This window comes from Bombina bombina, chromosome 2 (genome assembly GCF_027579735.1).
Source record: "Bombina bombina isolate aBomBom1 chromosome 2, aBomBom1.pri, whole genome shotgun sequence".
Taxonomy (NCBI): domain Eukaryota; kingdom Metazoa; phylum Chordata; class Amphibia; order Anura; family Bombinatoridae; genus Bombina; species Bombina bombina.
In genome coordinates this window covers 795,663,457-795,686,527 of record NC_069500.1, presented here as the reverse complement: position 1 = coordinate 795,686,527, position 23,071 = coordinate 795,663,457, and the positions used below count along the sequence as shown (strand labels likewise).

General features: G+C 39.8%; 1 protein-coding gene across 1 annotated transcript in view; it reads left to right on the top strand.

Moving 5' to 3' along the window:
* UPF1 (UPF1 RNA helicase and ATPase) overlaps nucleotides 1-23,071 on the top strand; it is a 526,107-nt gene that overhangs the window by 239,172 nt on the left and 263,864 nt on the right. Inside the window, 3 exon segments of the mRNA XM_053700065.1 lie at nucleotides 10,755-10,873; nucleotides 11,500-11,664; nucleotides 11,858-11,972. Coding sequence (XP_053556040.1) covers nucleotides 10,755-10,873; nucleotides 11,500-11,664; nucleotides 11,858-11,972 — 399 coding nt within the window.

The window sequence follows — 23,071 nt, the reverse complement described above, 5'->3', positions numbered from 1 at the left end:
TGTCAAGTACTTCATTCTGTTCTTCGTCCTTCCATAGCGCAGTGCATGGAAGTAATAGGTTTGATGGTTGCAGCAATGGACATAGTTCCTTTTGCACGAATTCATCTAAGGCCATTACAACTGTGCATGCTCAGACAGTGGAATGGGGATTATACAGACTTGTCTCCGACGATTCAAGTAGATCAAAAGACCAGAGATTCACTCCGTTGGTGGCTGACCCTGGACAATCTGTCACAGGGAATGAGCTTCCGCAGACCAGAGTGGGTCATTGTCACGACCGACGCCAGTCTGGTGGGCTGGGGCGCGGTCTGGGAACCCCTGAAAGCTCAGGGTCTATGGTCTCGGGAAGAATCTCTTCTCCCGATAAACATTCTGGAACTGAGAGCGATATTCAATGCTCTCAAAGCTTGGCCTCAACTAGCAAAGGCCAAATTCATAAGGTTTCAATCAGACAACATGACGACTGTTGCATATATCAATCATCAGGGGGGAACAAGGAGTTCCCTGGCGATGGAAGAAGTGACCAAAATAATTCAATGGGCGGAGGATCACTCCTGCCACTTGTCTGCGATCCACATCCCAGGAGTGGAAAATTGGGAAGCGGATTTTCTGAGTCGTCAGACTTTCCATCCGGGGGAGTGGGAACTCCATCCGGAAATCTTTGCCCAAATAACTCAATTATGGGGCATTCCAGACATGGATCTGATGGCGTCTCGTCAGAACTTCAAGGTTCCTTACTACGGGTCCAGATCCAGGGATCCCAAGGCGACTCTAGTAGATGCACTAGTAGCACCTTGGACCTTCAACCTAGCTTATGTATTCCCACCGTTTCCTCTCATTCCCAGGCTGGTAGCCAGGATCAATCAGGAGAGGGCTTCGGTGATCTGGATAGCTCCTGCGTGGCCACGCAGGACTTGGTATGCAGACCTGGTGAATATGTCATCGGCTCCACCATGGAAGCTACCTTTGAGACAGGACCTTCTTGTTCAAGGTCCATTCGAACATCCGAATCTGGTTTCCCTCCAACTGACGGCTTGGAGATTGAACGCTTGATTTTATCAAAGCGTGGGTTTTCAGATTCTGTAATGGATACTCTGATTCAGGCTAGAAAACCTGTAACTAGAAAAATTTACCATAAAATATGGAAAAAATATATCTGTTGGTGTGAATCTAAAGGATTCCCATGGAACAAGATAAAAATTCCTAAGATTCTATCCTTTCTACAAGAAGGTTTGGAGAAAGGATTATCTGCAAGTTCTCTGAAGGGACAGATCTCTGCTTTATCTGTTTTACTTCACAAAAGGCTGGCAGCTGTGCCAGATGTTCAAGCATTTGTTCAGGCTTTGGTTAGAATCAAGCCTGTTTACAGACCTTTGACTCCTCCCTGGAGTCTAAATCTAGTTCTTTCAGTTCTTCAAGGGGTTCCGTTTGAACCCTTACATTCCGTAGATATTAAGTTATTATCTTGGAAAGTTTTGTTTTTGGTTGCAATTTCTTCTGCTAGAAGAGTTTCAGAGTTATCTGCTCTGCAGTGTTCTCCGCCCTATCTGGTGTTCCATGCAGATAAGGTGGTTTTCGTACTAAGCCTGGTTTTCTTCCGAAAGTTGTTTCCAATAAAAAATATTAACCAGGAGATAGTTGTACCTTCTTTGTGTCCGAATCCAGTTTCAAAGAAGGAACGTTTGTTACACAATTTGGACGTAGTCCGTGCTCTAAAGTTCTATTTAGAGGCTACTAAAGATTTCAGACAAACATCTTCCTTGTTTGTTGTTTATTCTGGTAAGAGGAGAGGTCAAAAAGCGACTTCTACCTCTCTTTCCTTTTGGCTTAAAAGCATTATCCGATTGGCTTATGAGACTGCCGGACGGCAGCCTCCTGAAAAAATCACAGCTCACTCCACTAGGGCTGTGGCTTCCACATGGGCCTTCAAGAACGAGGCTTCTGTTGACCAGATATGTAAGGCAGCGACTTGGTCTTCACTGCACACTTTTGCCAAATTTTACAAATTTGATACTTTTGCTTCTTCGGAGGCTATTTTTGGGAGAAAGGTTTTGCAAGCTGTGGTGCCTTCCGTTTAGGTGACCTGATTTGCGCCCTCCCTTCATCCGTGTCCTAAAGCTTTGGTATTGGTTCCCACAAGTAAGGATGACGCCGTGGACCGGACACACCTATGTTGGAGAAAACAGAATTTATGCTTACCTGATAAATTACTTTCTCCAACGGTGTGTCCGGTCCACGGCCCGCCCTGGTTTTTTTAATCAGGTCTGATGAATTATTTTCTCTAACTACAGTCACCACGGTATCATATGATTTCTCCTATATATATTTCCTCCTGTCCGTCGGTCGAATGACTGGGTTGGGCGGAGCCTAGGAGGGATCATGTGACCAGCTTTGCTGGGACTCTTTGCCATTTCCTGTTGGGGAAGAGAATATCCCACAAGTAAGGATGACGCCGTGGACCGGACACACCGTTGGAGAAAGTAATTTATCAGGTAAGCATAAATTCTGTTTCTTTCATGTAATTAGCAAGAGTCCATGAGCTAGTGACGTATGGGATATACATTCCTACCAGGAGGGGCAAAGTTTCCCAAACCTCAAAATGCCTATAAATACACCCCTCACCACACCCACAATTCAGTTTTACAAACTTTGCCTCCGATGGAGGTGGTGAAGTAAGTTTGTGCTAGATTCTACGTTGATATGCGCTCCGCAGCAAGTTGGAGCCTGGTTTTCCTCTCAGCGTGCAGTGAATGTCAGAGGGATGTGAGGAGAGTATTGCCTATTTGAATGCAGTGATCTCCTTCTACGGGGTCTATTTCATAGGTTCTCTCTTATCGGTCGTAGAGATTCATCTCTTACCTCCCTTTTCAGATCGACGATATACTCTTATATATACCATTACCTCTGCTGATTCTCGTTTCAGTACTGGTTTGGCTTTCTACAAACATGTAGATGAGTGTCCTGGGGTAAGTAAATCTTATTTTCTGTGACACTCTAAGCTATGGTTGGGCACTTTGTTTATAAAGTTCTAAATATATGTATTCAAACATTTATTTGCCTTGACTCAGAATGTTCAACTTTCCTTATTTTCAGACAGTCAGTTTCATATTTGGGATAATGCATTTGATTTAATCATTTTTTCTTACCTTCAAAAAATTTGACTCTTTTTTCCCTGTGGGCTGTTAGGCTCGCGGGGGCTGAAAATGCTTCATTTTATTGCGTCATTCTTGGCGCGGACTTCTTTGGCGCAAAAATTTGTTTCCGTTTCCGGCGTCATACGTGTCACCGGAAGTTGCGTCATTTTTTTGACGTTATTTTGCGCCAAAAGTGTCGGCGTTCCGGATGTGGCGTCATTTTGGCGCCAAAAAGCATTTAGGCGCCAAATAATGTGGGCGTCTTATTTGGCGCAAAAAAATATGGGCGTCGCTTTTGTCTCCACATTATTTAAGTCTCATTTTTCATTGCTTCTGGTTGCTAGAAGCTTGTTCTTTGGCATTTTTTCCCATTCCTGAAACTGTAATTTAAGGAATTTGATCAATTTTGCTTTATATATATGTTGTTTTTTCTCTTACATATTGCAAGATGTCTCACGTTGCATCTGAGTCAGAAGATACTACAGGAAAATCGCTGTCTAGTGCTGGATCTACCAAAGCTAAGTGTATCTGCTGTAAACTTTTGGTAGCTATTTCTCCAGCTGTTGTTTGTATTGATTGTCATGACAAACTTGTTAAAGCAGATAATATTTCCTTTAGTAAAGTACCATTGCCTGTTGCAGTTCCTTCAACATCTAAGGTGCAGAATGTTCCTGATAATATAAGAGATTTTGTTTCTGAATCCATAAAGAAGGCTATGTCTGTTATTCCTCCTTCTAGTAAACTCAAAAAATCTTTTAAAACTTCTCTCCCTACAGATGAATTTTTAAATGAACATCATCATTCTGATTCTGATGACTGTTCTGGTTCAGAGGATTCTGTCTCAGTGGTTGATGCTGATAAATCTTCATATTTATTTAAAATGGAATTTATTCGTTCTTTACTTAAAGAAGTACTAATTGCTTTAGAAATAGAGGATTCTGGTCCTCTTGATACTAATTCTAAACGTTTGGATAAGGTATTTAAAGCTCCTGTGGTTATTCCAGAAGTTTTTCCTGTTCCTAATGCTATTTCTGCAGTAATTTCCAAAGAATGGGATAAATTGGGTAATTCATTTACTCCTTCTAAACGTTTTAAGCAATTATATCCTGTGCCGTCTGACAGATTAGAATTTTGGGACAAAATCCCTAAAGTTGATGGGGCTATTTCTACCCTTGCTAAACGTACTACTATTCCTACGTCAGATGGTACTTCGTTTAAGGATCCTTTAGATAGGAAAATTGAATCCTTTCTAAGAAAAGCTTATCTGTGTTCAGGTAATCTTCTTAGACCTGCTATATCTTTGGCTGATGTTGCTGCAGCTTCAACTTTTTGGTTGGAAACTTTAGCGCAACAAGTAACACATCATGATTCTCATGATATTATTATTCTTCTACAGCATGCTAATAATTTTATCTGTGATGCCATTTTTGATATTATCAGAGTTGATGTCAGGTTTATGTCTCTAGCTATTTTAGCTAGAAGAGCTTTATGGCTTAAAACTTGGAATGCTGATATGGCTTCTAAATCAACTTTACTTTCCATTTCTTTCCAGGGTAACAAATTATTTGGTTCTCAGTTGGATTCCATTATTTCAACTGTTACTGGTTGGAAAGGAACTTTTTTACCACAGGATAAAAAATCTAAAGGTAAAAGCAGGGCTAATAATCGTTTTCGTTCCTTTCGTTTCAACAAAGAACAAAAGCCTGATCCTTCATCCTCAGGAGCAGTTTCAGTTTGGAAACCATCTCCAGTCTGGAATAAATCCAAGCCAGCTAAAAAGGCAAAGCCTGCTTCTAAGTCCACATGAAGGTGCGGCCCTCATTCCAGCTCAGCTGGTAGGGGGCAGGTTACGTTTTTTCAAAGAAATTTGGATCAATTCTGTTCACAATCTTTGGATTCAGAGCATTGTTTCAGAAGGGTACAGAATTGGTTTCAAGATGAGACCTCCTGCAAAGAGATTTTTTCTTTCCCGTGTCCCAGTAAATCCAGTAAAAGCTCAAGCATTTCTGAAATGTGTTTCAGATCTAGAGTTGACTGGAGTAATTATGCCAGTTCCAGTTCTGGAACAGGGGATGGGGTTTTATTCAAATCTCTTCATTGTACCAAAGAAGGAGAATTCCTTCAGACCAGTTCTGGATCTAAAAATATTGAATCGTTATGTAAGAATACCAACGTTCAAGATGGTAACTGTAAGGACTATCTTGCCTTTTGTTCAGCAAGGGAATTATATGTCCACAATAGATTTACAGGATGCATATCTGCATATTCCGATTCATCCAGATCATTTTCAGTTCCTGAGATTCTCTTTTCTGGACAAGCATTACCAGTTTGTGGCTCTGCCGTTTGGCCTAGCTACAGCTCCAAGAATTTTTACAAAGGTTCTCGGTGCCCTTCTGTCTGTAATCAGAGAACAGTGTATTGTGGTATTTCCTTATTTGGACGATATCTTGGTACTTGCTCAGTCTTTACATTTAGCAGAATCTCATACGAATCGACTTGTGGTGTTTCTTCAAGATCATGGTTGGAGGATCAATTTACCAAAAAGTTCATTGATTCCTCAGACAAGGGTAACCTTTCTGGGTTTCCAGATGGATTCAGTGTCCATGACTCTGTCTTTAACAGACAAGAGACGTCTAAAATTGATTGCAGCTTGTTGAAACCTTCAGTCACAATCATTCCCTTCGGTAGCCTTATGCATGGAAATTCTAGGTCTTATGACTGCTGCATCGGACGCGATCCCCTTTGCTCGTTTTCACATGCGACCTCTTCAGCTCTGTATGCTGAATCAATGGTGCAAGGATTACACAAAGATATCTCAATTAATATCTTTAAAACCGATTGTTCGACACTCTCTAACATGGTGGACAGATCACCATCGTTTAATTCAGGGGGCTTCTTTTGTGCTTCCGACCTGGACTGTAATTTCGACAGATGCAAGTCTCACAGGTTGGGGAGCTGTGTGGGGATCTCTGACGGCACAAGGAGTTTGGGAATCTCAGGAGGTGAGATTACCGATCAATATTTTGGAACTCCGTGCAATTTTCAGAGCTCTTCAGTTTTGGCCTCTTCTGAAGAGAGAATCGTTCATTTGTTTTCAGACAGACAATGTCACAACTGTGGCATACATCAATCATCAAGGAGGGACTCGCAGTCCTCTGGCTATGAAAGAAGTATCTCGAATTTTGGTTTGGGCGGAATCCAGCTCCTGTCTAATCTCTGCGGTTCATATCCCAGGTATAGACAATTGGGAAGCGGATTATCTCAGTCGCCAAACGTTGCATCCGGGCGAATGGTCTCTTCATCCAGAGGTATTTCTTCAGATTGTTCAAATGTGGGAACTTCCAGAAATAGATCTGATGGCGTCCCATCTAAACAAGAAACTTCCCAGGTATCTGTCCAGATCCCGGGATCCTCAGGCGGAGGCAGTGGATGCATTATCACTTCCTTGGAAGTATCATCCTGCCTATATCTTTCCGCCTCTAGTTCTTCTTCCAAGAGTAATCTCCAAGATTCTGAAGGAATGCTCGTTTGTTCTGCTGGTAGCTCCGGCATGGCCTCACAGGTTTTGGTATGCGGATCTTGTCCGGATGGCCTCTTGCCAACCGTGGACTCTTCCGTTAAGACCAGACCTTCTGTCACAAGGTCCTTTTTTCCATCAGGATCTGAAATCCTTAAATTTAAAGGTATGGAGATTGAACGCTTGATTCTTGGTCAAAGAGGTTTCTCTGACTCTGTGATTAATACTATGTTACAGGCTCGTAAATCTGTATCTCGAGAGATATATTATAGAATCTGGAAGACTTATATTTCTTGGTGTCTTTCTCATCATTTTTCTTGGCATTCTTTTAGAATACCGAGAATTTTACAGTTTCTTCAGGATGGTTTAGATAAGGGTTTGTCCGCAAGTTCTTTGAAAGGACAAATCTCTGCTCTTTCTGTTCTTTTTCACAGAAAGATTGCTATTCTTCCTGATATTCATTGTTTTGTACAAGCTTTGGTTCGTATAAAACCTGTCATTAAGTCAATTTCTCCTCCTTGGAGTTTGAATTTGGTTCTGGGAGCTCTTCAAGCTCCTCCGTTTGAACCTATGCATTCATTGGACATTAAATTACTTACTTGGAAAGTTTTGTTCCTTTTGGCCATCTCTTCTGCCAGAAGAGTTTCTGAATTATCTGCTCTTTCTTGTGAGTCTCCTTTTCTGATTTTTCATCAGGATAAGGCGGTGTTGTGAACTTCTTTTGAATTTTTACCTAAAGTTGTGAATTCCAACAACATTAGTAGAGAAATTGTGGTTCCTTCATTATGTCCTAATCCTAAGAATTCTAAGGAGAAATCGTTGCATTCTTTGGATGTTGTTAGAGCTTTGAAATATTATGTTGAAGCTACGAAATCTTTCCGTAAGACTTCTAGTCTATTTGTTATCTTTTCCGGTTCTAGAAAAGGCCAGAAAGCTTCTGCCATTTCTTTGGCATCTTGGTTGAAATCTTTAATTCATCTTGCCTATGTTGAGTCGGGTAAAACTCCGCCTCAGAGAATTACAGCTCATTCTACTAGGTCAGTTTCTACTTCCTGGGCGTTTAGGAATGAAGCTTCGGTTGACCAGATTTGCAAAGCAGCAACTTGGTCCTCTTTGCATACTTTTACTAAATTCTACCATTTTGATGTATTTTCTTCTTCTGAAGCAGTTTTTGGTAGAAAAGTACTTCAGGCAGCGGTTTCAGTTTGAATCTTCTGCTTATGTTTTTCGTTAAACTTTATTTTGGGTGTGGATTATTTTCAGCAGGAATTGGCTGTCTTTATTTTATCCCTCCCTCTCTAGTGACTCTTGTGTGGAAAGATCCACATCTTGGGTAGTCATTATCCCATACGTCACTAGCTCATGGACTCTTGCTAATTACATGAAAGAAAACATAATTTATGTAAGAACTTACCTGATAAATTCATTTCTTTCATATTAGCAAGAGTCCATGAGGCCCGCCCTTTTTTTTGTGGTGGTTATGATTTTGTATAAAGCACAATTATTCCAATTCCTTATTTTTTATGCTTTCGCACTTTTTTATCACCCCACTTCTTGGCTATTCGTTAAACTGAATTGTGGGTGTGGTGAGGGGTGTATTTATAGGCATTTTGAGGTTTGGGAAACTTTGCCCCTCCTGGTAGGAATGTATATCCCATACGTCACTAGCTCATGGACTCTTGCTAATATGAAAAATGAATTTATCAGGTAAGTTCTTACATAAATTATGTTTTTTTGTTATGTTATAAACCTCAGGCACCTCTGCACCTTGTTGCTTCTTTTCTCTCCTTTACTTCGGTCGAATGACTGGCGGTTGGATAGAAGGGAGGTGATCTTTAACAGCTTTGCTGCCTCTCTGATAAAATGCCATCCTTACCTGGTCCTTGAGTTTTGGTGGGCGGCCCTCTCTTGGCAGGTTTGTTGTGCTGTCATTCTTTCCATTTTTTAATAATATATGTGATGGTGCTCCGTGGGATGTAAAGTTTAGGATATTTTTTTAATAACCCAACCCTGATCTGTACTTCTCCACAACTTTCTTCCTGATGACCTGTTTGGAGAGCTCTTTGCTTTTTATGGTGCTACTTGCTTGGTGGTGTCCCTTGCTCTGTGGTGTTGCTGACTGGGGCCTTTCAGAACCGGTGTATATATACTAAGATCATGTGACACTTAAATTGCGAACAGGTGGACTTTAACTAAATATTTGACTTCTGAAGGTAATTGGTTGCACCAGATCTTATTTAGGGTCTTCATAGCATAGGGGGTGAATACATATTCACACACACTTTTGTTTTTTCCTCTTTTTTTTTTTTTTTTTTTGGACTATAATTTGTATGTCCATTACATGAAATCCAAATGAAAAGCCATTTTAATTTCAGGTTGTAATGCAACAATATAGGGTAAAGGCCAAAGGGTGAATACTTTTGGAAGGCACTGTACTTAGAAGCTCCCAGTTTAGCACTGTTGAATAGGTTGACTGAGACACCCAGTGAAAGGGGCTGGAAACAAGAGCAGACCCTCCCCCCAATTCCCTGCATATGAGAAGATGGCAAACAGGAGCCAGTAGTAGTCTGTAAACGCGTGTATACATCTGACACTGTGGGGCTTGGTTAGGAAATCTGAAAATCAGCACAATGTTATTTAAAAAAAAATAAGCAAAACCTATACATTTTTACAAAAACATTCCCAGATGGGCTATATAAATGGATACTCTACAAAACATATATGCAAAGTAAAATCTAGTGTACAATGTGCCTTTAAGATGGAGCATGCAATTTTTTATTTATTTTTTTATTTTATTTTTTTAAATAGTACCAGTTTACTTCTATTATCAAAACGTGCACACTCTTTTTATATTCACATGTTGAGGCCCCAGCTACTACTGAGCATGTGCATATACACATTTTGTGATTTGGCTGATGGCTGGCACATGCTACAGGGGAAGGGAAAATGGAATTAACTTTGGAATTTGCCAGAAACAAATCTACTCATATGAAATTCAAAGTTAGTGCTATTTCATTGTCTTTCTATTATGTATTAAATAATGCAATTATAATGTATGTAATGATTTAAGTGCTATGTTTCAAGGGATATAAGATTTGGAGAGGAATATGTCTGCACAAGGAGCTAAGTAAGCAGGAGGGGCGAGCAGTAAAAAATAAAAGTGAAACGTGTAATATTGTTTTAGTTAAACTATTTAAATTGTTGCTGTTAAGGTAAGGATTCCTTTTCTCCTTCCAATAAAGTACAGCATAAAAGTTTGCCAAATATGAACAATTAACTTTTTTTAAATTGAAGGTAGTTCAGCTTGTAGTAATTTCATAATTTATCTATGTATTTCTGATGCTATGTAACCAAATCAGTAATTGTCTAAAACTAAAATTATTCTAAAAAATAAGTATTTATCTGATTGGATTTAAAACCAGCAAGAATGAGTCTCTATTTAAATCTGTTTTAGATTAGACAAAGTGCTAATGATTTAGTGATTTAATTGTGATTTTAATTGATTTAAATCAAATCCACTCTGTTCAAAATGCCTGAAAAGTGGTCTTGTAGGAACAAATAAGTCCACACTGTTATCAGTTTAACCATCATGGAGTAAACAAGTATTGTGAGGTTGTGCTTTGAAAGTAGAGGGTCAGTCATGTAAAATCGCCAATTCATATACTCTGAAATCAGAATTATTTTTAGTCGGCCGCATTCTATAAATACATTGTTTAGATTGCTATTTAAGTTACAGCTACTGGGATGCATGGGCGCATTAGGGAAATTCTACTTGCTGATTTTTAAGTAGCATTCGAGTGGAAGCAAATATTTGAAGTATAGTTATGGTTAAGCATGCTCTCATTACTGACTTTGTATATGATTTGTTGCTTTATGTTCTTTCACACTTAACCATGAGAATAAACCCACTACACCCACACACCATGTTTAAAATAACTGAGCATGTTGTATTAGAGTAGATGGGAACAAGTGAGTACGTTTGCTTCTCAGTAGCTTATTGGCTGTCCCTTTCTTATTAATAAATCAGTGTTCTATCAATGTAAATGTGAAAATTATTTATTTAATTCCTGATCAATTTTAAGGATACCTTATTTCTCTTTTAGGTCTATGCAGTGAAGACTGTTCTACAACGCCCTCTCAGTCTTATTCAAGGACCTCCGGGTACTGGAAAAACGGTGACATCTGCTACTATTGTGTATCATCTGGCTAGACAAGGAAATGGGTGAGTAAATGAATACATAGTGTTGCTTTCCAGTTTAAATGATTGAATGGCTTTAAAAGCAAGTTTAAAATACATTGCAAAGCCAAATGCTTTGAATTTGATGTTGCAGTTACTAATTCCAATAAAAAGCTAATTTGATATTTTAAGATTTATCAGATATACCTATCTCTAGCTGTACCTTCGTGAAAACTTATAAAATGGTTGAGAAAATTTGTATTTTAATTAGTCAAAAAAAATTTTATTTATTTTTTTGTGCTGTTTTTTATTTTTATTTTTGCCAATAAAAAATATAAATCAATAATTTGAACTAGATATTTTTTCTGATTCAACAATTGTTACTGATAAAATTGATAAGTATTTTTTTTTTAATTATTGATTTTCTGATATTTGTAATTTGCAACTAATTTTGAAATTGTTATTTTGTATTTTTATTATATCCTCATTAAAGATAAATAAATAAAAAAACACAAGATAAACCTGCTTACACCCTCCACACCAAACAGTTGCAAAATTCAAGTTTGACATGGAGTTTTTTTGTTAAAATGTACTTGATATTTAATGCTAACTTGCTAGGTATTGTGTACTTAATGCATTTTTGTGTTTACCTCCTGCTTTTTTATTTTTAGCCCTGTCTTAGTTTGTGCTCCAAGTAATATTGCTGTGGACCAGCTAACTGAAAAGATCCACCAGACTGGACTCAAGGTTGTTCGTCTTTGTGCTAAGAGCCGTGAAGCTATAGACTCTCCAGTCTCCTTTTTGGCTTTGCATAATCAGATTCGAAATATGGAAAGGTAGGTTATGCCTTGCTTAGAACTGCTCATGCATGCAAATTTATCTCCTGAAAAAATGCTGCTTCATGAATGTAAAAAGGTCACTAAAATATATGGCTTGGTTTTCGTGTGAAAAGAAATCAGAACCATGCAAGTTTGATTAATTTAAAATGGACTTCTTAATGAGGTTTTTTTTCCCCCCCACATATTGAAGTATGCCTGAGCTTCAGAAGTTGCAACAGCTGAAAGATGAAACTGGAGAGTTGTCCTCAGCTGATGAGAAACGTTACCGTGCTCTGAAGAGAACTGCTGAAAGGGAACTTCTTATGGTATATTGCATAGTTTCACTTATAGAATTCCGTATAGCTTACATTTTAACTGAATATTTGAAACAATTTACCCCACTGAAACTTTGTAACGGCTAATTAAAATTATCTTTTAAAGACATTGGTCAAATTTGAAATACACAATATTTCAATTTTAGATAGTATTTCTTTCATACAGGTTGTGAGAGTCCACAATCCATTACTCCTGGGAATTACTCTTCCCTACCACTAGGAGGAGGCAAAGATTCCCAAACCCCAAGACCTCTATAAAACCCCTCCCACCTCACAGGTACCTCCCATCTTTACTTTGTCTCTGCTGGAGATGATTGAAAAATGAAAATGTACATTTGATTCTTCAGAAAGATGTTCTCAGTCTGAGGCCCGGATTCCCCTGAGAGTACAGTGCTTGTCAGAGGGACCTATATGGGGAATGGTTTGTGGCTCTTTATTCGGCTCATGGGAATTCTGTCACAGATCCTCCATAATTGGTCGCAGGGACTTTTTTTTTTTTTTTTGCCGCGCCCTCTGGATCGACAATATACTTCTTCTCCATAACCTCTGCTGATTTGTTTCAGTACTGGTTTGACGGTCTTCTGGTTGTTTGCTCATAGATGAGGGTCTGTTGTTGAGTATCATTATTTTGTCATTTAGACACTCTAGCTTTAATATCTTTCTCTCGTGCTCCTTTTTTTTTCTTTTTTTTTTTAAAGGGGATATAATAGTTTGCTTTGCTCAATGCTGTAATTGAGTCTGATTCTGTCCCTAAATCTACCTTCGAAGCAGAGTCCCCTTAACACCTTCCTACCAATATTAAAGGACGATTCAATGCAGTAGAATTGCATAATTAAAGTGATTGTAAATCCTAGCGTTTGTGAAACACTAGGATTTACAATTTAAACAAATAAAGGGGAATGCTAGGATTTACAATTGAAACAAATAAAGCTCCTTTATTTGTTGGAAGGGTTTCGCCGCACTGAGCTGCTCAGTCAGCCCACGGCAGAATGCTATTTAATTGGCGTGCATGGCTGTTTGCTAAGTCGTGGAAACATCAGCTCTCAGCTAAATAGCATTCTGCCTGAGCACTCAGGGGTCCAGCAGGAGTAGCTTTGTCTCTCCTGTCTGCCGCTTTTAACTGCTTACCCTTGTGCATAAACTATAGAAATTCTTTTGCTAAAAACGGGTCAATCATGGTGCCTACTTTAGACTAATAGTTAAAAGTTAATACAGCCCTCGGATTGTAAGGGCTTAGCTTTTTTTTATCAAATTCTAAGTACGCCCATGTTGACCTATATATCTATATACAATTAACATGCATGATTGGGTTTAAGTGTTTTTAATTTTCTAACCGCTACCACTGTGTGAATGTTGGTTCCTAGTTGCTTTAATAAAGATTATAAGGTATGAATGTTATGGAACTTTTTAAAAAAATATAATATAAAATCTATCTGAATCCATTATTTGGAGTTTATATGATAAACAATCTGTGGCAATCTCTGCTGTGAATTCTATTGTATTCCTCATACAATTAGTTTTTCTAGTTGTTTAGTTCTGTTCTCTGAGATCCCACAACAGATACTGATCCCAGTTAACAATATTCATTATAACAACATATATATATATACCAAATATATGTATTCAAATACAAATAAAGGGACTACATCTGTCATTACTTAACTCCATCCCCCCACCACCTCTACTCCAGATTCTATGGAATTACTGCTCCTTTTGTCATTTAAAGGAGAGTACTGCATATATATCACCAGGAGTGAAAAATCTCATCAAATCTATTTGAGGAGCTGGCTGCTCTCCCCCTTTCAAGTAAGCGTAAAAGGTCCATTTAAATGTTACCTTCTACTAGTACCATGTCCCCTGAAGCCAGGGATAATGTTTCTTCAGAAGGTGATTTTGAAGCTAATACGTCCTCATATTCGTTCTCTTTTGAAAGAGCTTTTACTTACTTTAGGAATTAAAGATTCTAAGGTTTCTTAGTATAAGACTTTTTAATAGTTTATATTCAGTTTTTAAACTGTTGCTAAGCTCCCTGAGGGGTTTCCTGTCCCGGAGGCTGTCTGATATGGTTTATAGGCAATGGTCTAAGACGGGTAATTCCTTTAATCCTTATGCAAGGTTTAAGAAGTTATACCCTTTACCTGCTGCCAATGTTGAATTGTGGGAAACTGTTCCTAAGGTTGATGGGGCTATTTCCACTCTGGCTAAGTGTACTACTATCTCTTTGGAAGACACTATTTCTTTTAAAGACCCTTTAGATAGGATATTAGAGTCCTTTCATAGAAGGGCATTTTTGCAAGGTGGTTATTTGCTTAGGCCAGCTATTTCTTTTGCTGATGTGGCTGCTGTCTCATCTTATTGGTTATCTAGTCTTTCAGAACTTATCACTTATACCCTAGATCTTTTTGATTTACTCAAAAGTGCCAATTCCTTTATTTGTGTTGCTGTATTTGATATTATGAAAATCAATATCAAAAGCATGTCTTTGGCAGTCCTTCCTAGAAGAGCCTTATAGCTTAAATTTTGGTCTCCTGACATGTTTTTTAAATCCAGACTTTTATCTTTCTTTTAAGGGAAAGAAATTGTTTCCTTCCGATATTTAGATTCTGTTATATCTACTGTTCCTGGAGGTAAAGGGGATTTCTTCCTCAAAAAGCCCAAGGGAAGACTTAAAACTTCCAATCATTTTAGTTTCTTTGGTCAGAATAAGGAACAAAAAGTTGATTCCTCTGCTCAAAAGCAATGCACCTCTGCACCAGTCTGGGGATCTAGTGCTAACTCTTAACAAGTCAAAGCATTCTAAGAAATGTATCCCTACTACCAAAACTGCATGAAGTTTCTGGTAGGGGGGCTGGTTTAGCCTTTTTTCAGGAGGACTGGTTCCAGTCTGTTCCAGATCCCTGGTTTCTGAATATAGTTTTCCAGGGTTATCGAATAGGATTCAGAACAAGGCTTTCCCAGAGTGTTTTTTCTGTCCAATGTTTCAAGTAAAACCTTTGAAGGAACAAGCCTACTTTCAGTCCGTTTTGTGCCAGTTTCTTTGCAAGAACAGGGGATGGGATTTTATTCATATATCTTCATTGTTTCAAAGAAGGAAGGTACTTTTCAGACCAGTCCTGGATCTAAAAGGTCTGAACAAGTTTGTAATTTCTTCTTTTAAAATGAAACTATTCAGACTATTTTTGCCTTTTTGTTCAACAGGGCAGTTTGTCCACAATAGATTTAAAGGATGCTTATCTTCATGTTCCAATCCACAGGGAACATTTCCAGTTTGAGGTTTGCCTTTCTAGACTGGCATTTTCAGTTTGTTCTACAATTTGGTCTTGCTACAGCTCCAAGAATTTTCACAATGGTTCTGAGTGCCCTATTGTTTGATCAGATGTCACGTTATTGCAGTGTTTACTTACCTGGACAATATCTTGGTTCAAGCTCTCACACCAACATGGTTGGAGGATCAATTTCTTTCATGTAATTGGCAAGAGTCCATGAGCTAGTGACGTATGGGATATACAATCCTCCTAGGAGGGGCAATGTTTCCCAAACATTAAAATGCCTATAAATACACCCCTCACCACACCCACAATTCTGTTTTACAAACTTTGCCTCCTATGGAGGTGGTGAAGTAAGTTTGTGCTAAGATTTCTACGTTGATATGCGCTTTTCAGCATTTTGAAGCCCGATTCCTCTGAGTACAGTGAATGTCAAGGGGATGTGAAGGGAGTATCACCTATTGAATGCAATGGTTTTCCTCACGGGAGATCTATTTCATAGGTTCTCTGTTATCGGTCATAGAGATTCATCTCCTACCTCCCTTATTCAGATCGACGATATACTCTCATATTCCATTACCTCTACTGATAGCCAAACCAGTACTGAAACGGTTATCTGCTATATGTGGATGGGTGTCTTTCGGTAAGTATGTTTTCATTACTTAAGACACTCTCAGCTATGGTTTGGCACTTTATGCATTAATATAAAGTTCTAAATATATGTATTGATTTGCCATGGGTCAGGTCGGTTTCATATTTGGGGAAAAAACATTTTGGAAAATATTTTTCTTACCTGGGGTATAGTCTTTTTTTTTTTTTTTTTTTTCATTAAATTTCGCTTTGCCTTTTTTCAATGTCAGAGGGCTATGCTGTTTGCATTTTTTTCCCATTCCTGAGACTGCCATATAAGGAAATTGATCATTTTGCTTTGTTTTTTTTCTCTTACATTTGCAAGATGTCTCAATTTGATCCTGTTTCAGAAACCATTGTTGGAATTCTGCTGCCTGATAACGGTTCTTCCAAAGCTAAATACATCTGATGTAAATTTGTGGAGATTATATCTCCAGCTGTGGTATGTAATAGTTGTCATGATATTTTTACATGCAGAGGTGTCCATCAGTAATAGTACAATGCATGTTCCTTCAACATTTAATTCACATGATATACCTGTGAATATAAAAGATTTTATTGCTGATGCGATTCAAAAGGCTTTGTCTGCCATCCCGCCTTCTAATAAATGTAAAAGGTCTTTTAAAACTTCTCATAAAGTTGATGAAATTTCAAATGACAGACAACATACTGAATTATCCTAATCTGATGAGGATCTATCCGATTCAGAAGATCCTTTCTCAGATATTGACACTGACAAATCTACTTATTTATTTAAAATGTAGTATATTCGTTCCTTGTTAAAAGAAGTGTTGATTACATTGGATTTTGAGGAAACTAATCCTCTTGATATTAAAACTAGTAAACCTTTAAATTTTGTTTATAAACCTCCTGTGGTTACTCCAGAGGTTTTTTCAGTTCCTGATGCTTTTTCTGATATGATTTCTAAAGAATGGAATAGGCCTGGTAGCACTTTTATTCCTTCTTCAAGGTTTAAAAAATTGTATCCTTTGCCAGCAGTTAGATTGGAGTTTTGGGAAAAGATCCCCAAAGTTGATGGGGCCATTTCTGCTCTTGCTAAATGTACTACTATTCCTATGGAAGATAATATTTCTTTTAAAGACCCTTTAGATAGGAAACTTGAATCTTATCTAAGGAAAGCATCAACTTTTTGGTTGGAAAGTTTAGCGCAACAGGAAATGGATCCTGATTTGTCTAGCATTGTTTGCTTGCTTCAACATGGTAATCATTTTATCTGTGATGCCATTTTTGATATCATCAAAATTGATGTTAAATCTATGTCTTTAGCTATTTTAGCTAGAAGAGCTTTGTGGCTCAAATATTGGAATGGTGACATGGTATCTAAGTCTGGATTACTATCTCTTTCTTTCCAAGGTAATCATTTATTTGGTTCTCAGTTGAATTCGATTATTTCAACTGTCACTGGGGGGAAGGGAGTTTTTTTTTGCCTCAGGATAAAAGACCTAACGGTAAATCTAAAGCTTCTAACCGTTTTCGTTCCTTTCGACAAAATAAGGAACAGAAACCTAATCCTTCCCCCAAAGAATCTGGTTCCAATTGGAAACCTTCAAGTTGGAGTAAATCCAAACCGTTTAAGAAACCAAAGCCAGCCCCCAAGTCTGCATGAAGGGGCGGCTCTCATTCCAGCTCAGCTGGTAGAGACAGATTAGGATTCTTCCAAAACATTTGGGCAGATTCACAGTATTGTCTCTCAAGGGTACAGAATAGGATTCAGAGTAAGACCTCCTGTGAGAAGATTTTTTTTCTCTCACGCATCACAGCAAATCCAGTAAAGGCTCAGACTTTTCTGAAATGTGTTTCAGACCTGGAGCTTTCAGGGGTAATCATACCATTTCTCCAACATAGGTGTGTCCGGTCCACGGCGTCATCCTTACTTGTGGGATATTCTCTTCCCCAACAGGAAATGGCAAAGAGCCCAGCAAAGCTGGTCACATGATCCCTCCTAGGCTCCGCCTACCCCAGTCATTCTCTTTGCCGTTGTACAGGCAACATCTCCACGGAGATGGCTTAGAGTTTTTTAGTGTTTAACTGTAGTTTTTTATTATTCAATCAAGAGTTTGTTATTTTGAAATAGTGCTGGTATGTACTATTTACTCAGAAACAGAAAAGAGATGAAGATTTCTGTTTGTATGAGGAAAATGATTTTAGCAACCGTAACTAAAATCCATGGCTGTTCCACACAGGACTGTTGAGAGCAATTAACTTCAGTTGGGGGAACAGTGTGCAGTCTCTTGCTGCTTGAGGTATGACACATTCTAACAAGACGATGTAATGCTGGAAGCTGTCATTTTCCCTATGGGATCCGGTAAGCCATATTTATTACGATCGTAAATAAGGGCTTTACAAGGGCTTATTTAGACTGTAGACTTTTCTGGGCTAAATCGATTCATTATTAGCACATATTTAGCCTTGAGGAATCATTTTATCTGGGTATTTTGATATAATAATATCGGCAGGCACTGTATTAGACACCTTATTTCTTAGGGGCTTTCCCAAAGCATAAGCAGAGTCTCATTTTCGCGCCGGTGTGGCGCACTTGTTTTTGAGAGGCATGGCATGCAGTCGCATGTGAGAGGAGCTCTGATACTTAGAAAAGACTTTCTGAAGGCGTCATTTGGTATCGTATTCCCCTTTGGGCTTGGTTGGGTCTCAGCAAAGCAGATACCAGGGACTGTAAAGGGGTTAAAGCTTATAACGGCTCCGGTTCCGTTATTTTAAGGGTTAAAGCTTCCAAATTTGGTGTGCAATATTTTTAAGGCTTTAAGACACTGTGGTGAAAATTTGGTGATTTTTGAACAATTCCTTCATGTTTTTTCGCAATTGCAGTAACAAAGTGTGTTCAGTTTAAAATTTAAAACGTTTTTTGTACTTTCTTATCAAGTTTATGCCTGTTTAACATGTCTGAACTACCAGATAGACTGTGTTCTGAATGTGGGGAAGCCAGAATTCCTATTCATTTAAATAAATGTGATTTATGTGATAATGACAATGATGCCCAAAATGATTCCTCAAGTGAGGGGAGTAAGCATGGTACTGCATCATTCCCTCCTTCGTCTACACGAGTCTTGCCCACTCAGGAGGCCCCTAGTACATCTAGCGCGCCAATACTCCTTACTATGCAACAATTAACGGCTGTAATGGATAATTCTGTCAAAAACATTTTAGCCAAAATGAACCCTTGTCAGCGTAAGCGTGGCTGCTCTGTTTTAGTTACTGAAGAGCATGACGACGCTGATATTAATATCTCTGAAGGGCCCCTAATCCAGTTTGAGGGGGCCAGGGAGGTTTTGTCTGAGGGAGAAATTACTGATTCAGGGAACATTTCTCATCAGGCTGAATCTGATGTGATTACATTTAAATTTAAGTTGGAACATCTCCGCATTTTGCTTAAGGAGGTATTATCCACTCTGGATGATTGTGAAAAGTTGGTCATTCCAGAGAAACTATGTAAAATGGACAAGTTCCTAGAGGTGCCGGGGCTCCCAGAAGCTTTTCCTATACCCAAGCGGGTGGCGGACATTGTTAATAAAGAATGGGAAAGGCCCGGTATTCCTTTCGTCCCTCCCCCCATATTTAAAAAATTGTTTCCTATGGTCGACCCCAGAAAGGACTTATGGCAGTCAGTCCCCAAGGTCGAGGGAGCGGTTTCTACTTTAAACAAACGCACCACTATACCCATAGAGGATAGTTGTGCTTTCAAAGATCCTATGGATAAAAAATTAGAAGGTTTGCTTAAAAAGATGTTTGTTCAGCAGGGTTACCTTCTACAACCCATTTCATGCATTGTCCCTGTCACTACAGCTGCATATTTCTGGTTTGATGAACTGATTAAGGTGCTCGATAGTGATTCTCCTCCTTATGAGGAGATTATGGACAGAATCAATGCTCTCAAATTGGCTAATTCTTTCACTCTAGACGCCACTTTGCAAGTGGCTAGGTTAGCGGCTAAGAATTCTGGGTTTGCTATTGTGGCGCGCAGAGCGCTTTGGTTGAAATCTTGGTCGGCTGATGCGTCTTCCAAGAACAAGTTACTAAACATTCCTTTCAAGGGGAAAACGCTGTTTGGCCCTGACTTGAAAGAGATTATCTCTGATATCACTGGGGGTAAGGGCCACGCCCTTCCTCAGGATAGGCCTTTCAAGGCAAAAAATAGACCTAATTTTCGTCCTTTTCGTAAAAACGGACCAGCCCAAAGTGCTACGTCCTCTAAGCAAGAGGGTAATACTTCTCAAGCCAAGCCAGCTTGGAGACCAATGCAAGGCTGGAACAAGGGAAAGCAGGCCAAGAAACCTGTCACTGCTACCAAGACAGCATGAAATATTGGCCCCCGATCCGGGACCGGATCTGGTGGGGGGCAGACTCTCTCTCTTCGCTCAGGCTTGGGCAAGAGATGTTCTGGATCCTTGGGCGCTAGAAATAGTCTCCCAGGGTTATCTTCTGGAATTCAAGGGACTTCCCCCAAGGGGGAGGTTCCACAGGTCTCAGTTGTCTTCAGACCACATAAAAAGACAGGCGTTCTTACATTGTGTAGAAGACCTGTTAAAAATGGGAGTGATTCATCCTGTTCCATTAAGAGAACAAGGGATGGGGTTCTACTCCAATCTGTTCATAGTTCCCAAAAAAGAGGGAACGTTCAGACCAATCTTAGATCTCAAGATCTTAAACAAATTTCTCAAGGTCCCATCGTTCAAGATGGAAACCATTCGAACTATCCTTCCTTCCATCCAGGAAGGTCAATTCATGACCACGGTGGATTTAAAGGATGCGTATCTACATATTCCTATCCACAAGGAACATCATCGGTTCCTAAGGTTTGCATTCCTGGACAAACATTACCAGTTTGTGGCGCTTCCTTTCGGATTAGCCACTGCTCCAAGGATTTTCACAAAGGTACTAGGGTCCCTTCTAGCGGTACTAAGACCAAGGGGCATTGCAGTAGTACCTTACCTGGACGACATTCTGATTCAAGCGTCGTCCCTCCCTCGAGCAAAGGCTCACACGGACATCGTCCTGGCCTTTCTCAGATCTCACGGCTGGAAAGTGAACGTGGAAAAGAGTTCTCTATCCCCGTCAACAAGGGTTCCCTTCTTGGGAACAATTATAGACTCCTCAGAAATGAGGATTTTTCTAACAGAGGCCAGAAAGACAAAGCTTCTGGACTCTTGTCGGATACTTCATTCCGTTCCTCTTCCTTCCGTAGCTCAGTGCATGGAAGTGATCGGGTTGATGGTAGCGGCAATGGACATAGTTCCTTTTGCGCGCATTCATCTAAGACCATTACAACTGTGCATGCTCAGTCAGTGGAATGGGGACTATACAGACTTGTCTCCAAAGATACAAGTAAATCAGAGGACCAGAGACTCACTCCGTTGGTGGCTGTCCCTGGACAACCTGTCACGAGGGATGACATTCCGCAGACCAGAGTGGGTCATTGTCACGACCGACGCCAGTCTGATGGGCTGGGGCGCGGTCTGGGGATCCCTGAAAGCTCAGGGTCTTTGGTCTCGGGAAGAATCTCTTCTACCGATAAATATTCTGGAACTGAGAGCGATATTCAATGCTCTCAAGGCTTGGCCTCAGCTAGCGAGGACCAAGTTCATTCGGTTTCAATCAGACAACATGACGACTGTTGCGTACATCAACCATCAGGGGGGAACAAGGAGTTCCCTAGCGATGGAAGAAGTGACCAAGATCATTCTATGGGCGGAGTCTCACTCCTGCCACCTGTCTGCTATCCACATCCCGGGAGTGGAAAATTGGGAAGCGGATTTTCTGAGTCGTCAGACATTGCATCCGGGGGAGTGGGAACTCCATCCGGAAATCTTTGCCCAAGTCACTCAGCTGTGGGGCATTCCAGACATGGATCTGATGGCCTCTCGTCAGAACTTCAAAGTTCCTTGCTACGGGTCCAGATCCAGGGATCCCAAGGCGGCTCTAGTGGATGCACTAGTAGCACCTTGGACCTTCAAACTAGCTTATGTGTTCCCGCCGTTTCCTCTCATCCCCAGGCTGGTAGCCAGGATCAATCAGGAGAGGGCGTCGGTGATCTTGATAGCTCCTGCGTGGCCACGCAGGACTTGGTATGCAGATCTGGTGAATATGTCATCGGCTCCACCTTGGAAGCTACCTTTGAGACGAGACCTTCTTGTTCAGGGTCCGTTCGAACATCCGAATCTGGTTTCACTCCAGCTGACTGCTTGGAGATTGAACGCTTGATTTTATCGAAGCGAGGTTTCTCAGATTCTGTTATCGATACTCTTGTTCAGGCCAGAAAGCCTGTAACTAGAAAGATTTACCACAAAATTTGGAAAAAATATATCTGTTGGTGTGAATCTAAAGGATTCCCTTGGGACAAGGTTAAGATTCCTAGGATTCTATCCTTCCTTCAAGAAGGATTGGAAAAAGGATTATCGGCAAGTTCCCTGAAGGGACAGATTTCTGCCTTGTCGGTGTTACTTCACAAAAAACTGGCAGCTGTGCCAGATGTTCAAGCCTTTGTTCAGGCTCTGGTTAGAATCAAGCCTGTTTACAAACCTTTGACTCCTCCTTGGAGTCTCAATTTAGTTCTTTCAGTTCTTCAGGGGGTTCCGTTTGAACCCTTACATTCCGTTGATATTAAGTTATTATCTTGGAAAGTTTTGTTTTTAGTTGCAATTTCTTCTGCTAGAAGAGTTTCAGAATTATCTGCTCTGCAGTGTTCTCCTCCTTATCTGGTGTTCCATGCAGATAAGGTGGTTTTACGTACTAAACCTGGTTTTCTTCCAAAAGTTGTTTCTAACAAAAACATTAACCAGGAGATTATCGTACCTTCTCTGTGTCCGAAACCAGTTTCAAAGAAGGAACGCTTGTTGCACAATTTGGATGTTGTTCGCGCTCTAAAATTCTATTTAGATGCTACAAAGGATTTTAGACAAACATCTTCCTTGTTTGTTGTTTATTCAGGTAAAAGGAGAGGTCAAAAAGCAACTTCTACCTCTCTCTCTTTTTGGATTAAAAGCATCATCAGATTGGCTTACGAGACTGCCGGACGGCAGCCTCCCGAAAGAATCACAGCTCATTCCACTAGGGCTGTGGCTTCCACATGGGCCTTCAAGAACGAGGCTTCTGTTGATCAGATATGTAGGGCAGCGACTTGGTCTTCACTGCACACTTTTACCAAATTTTACAAGTTTG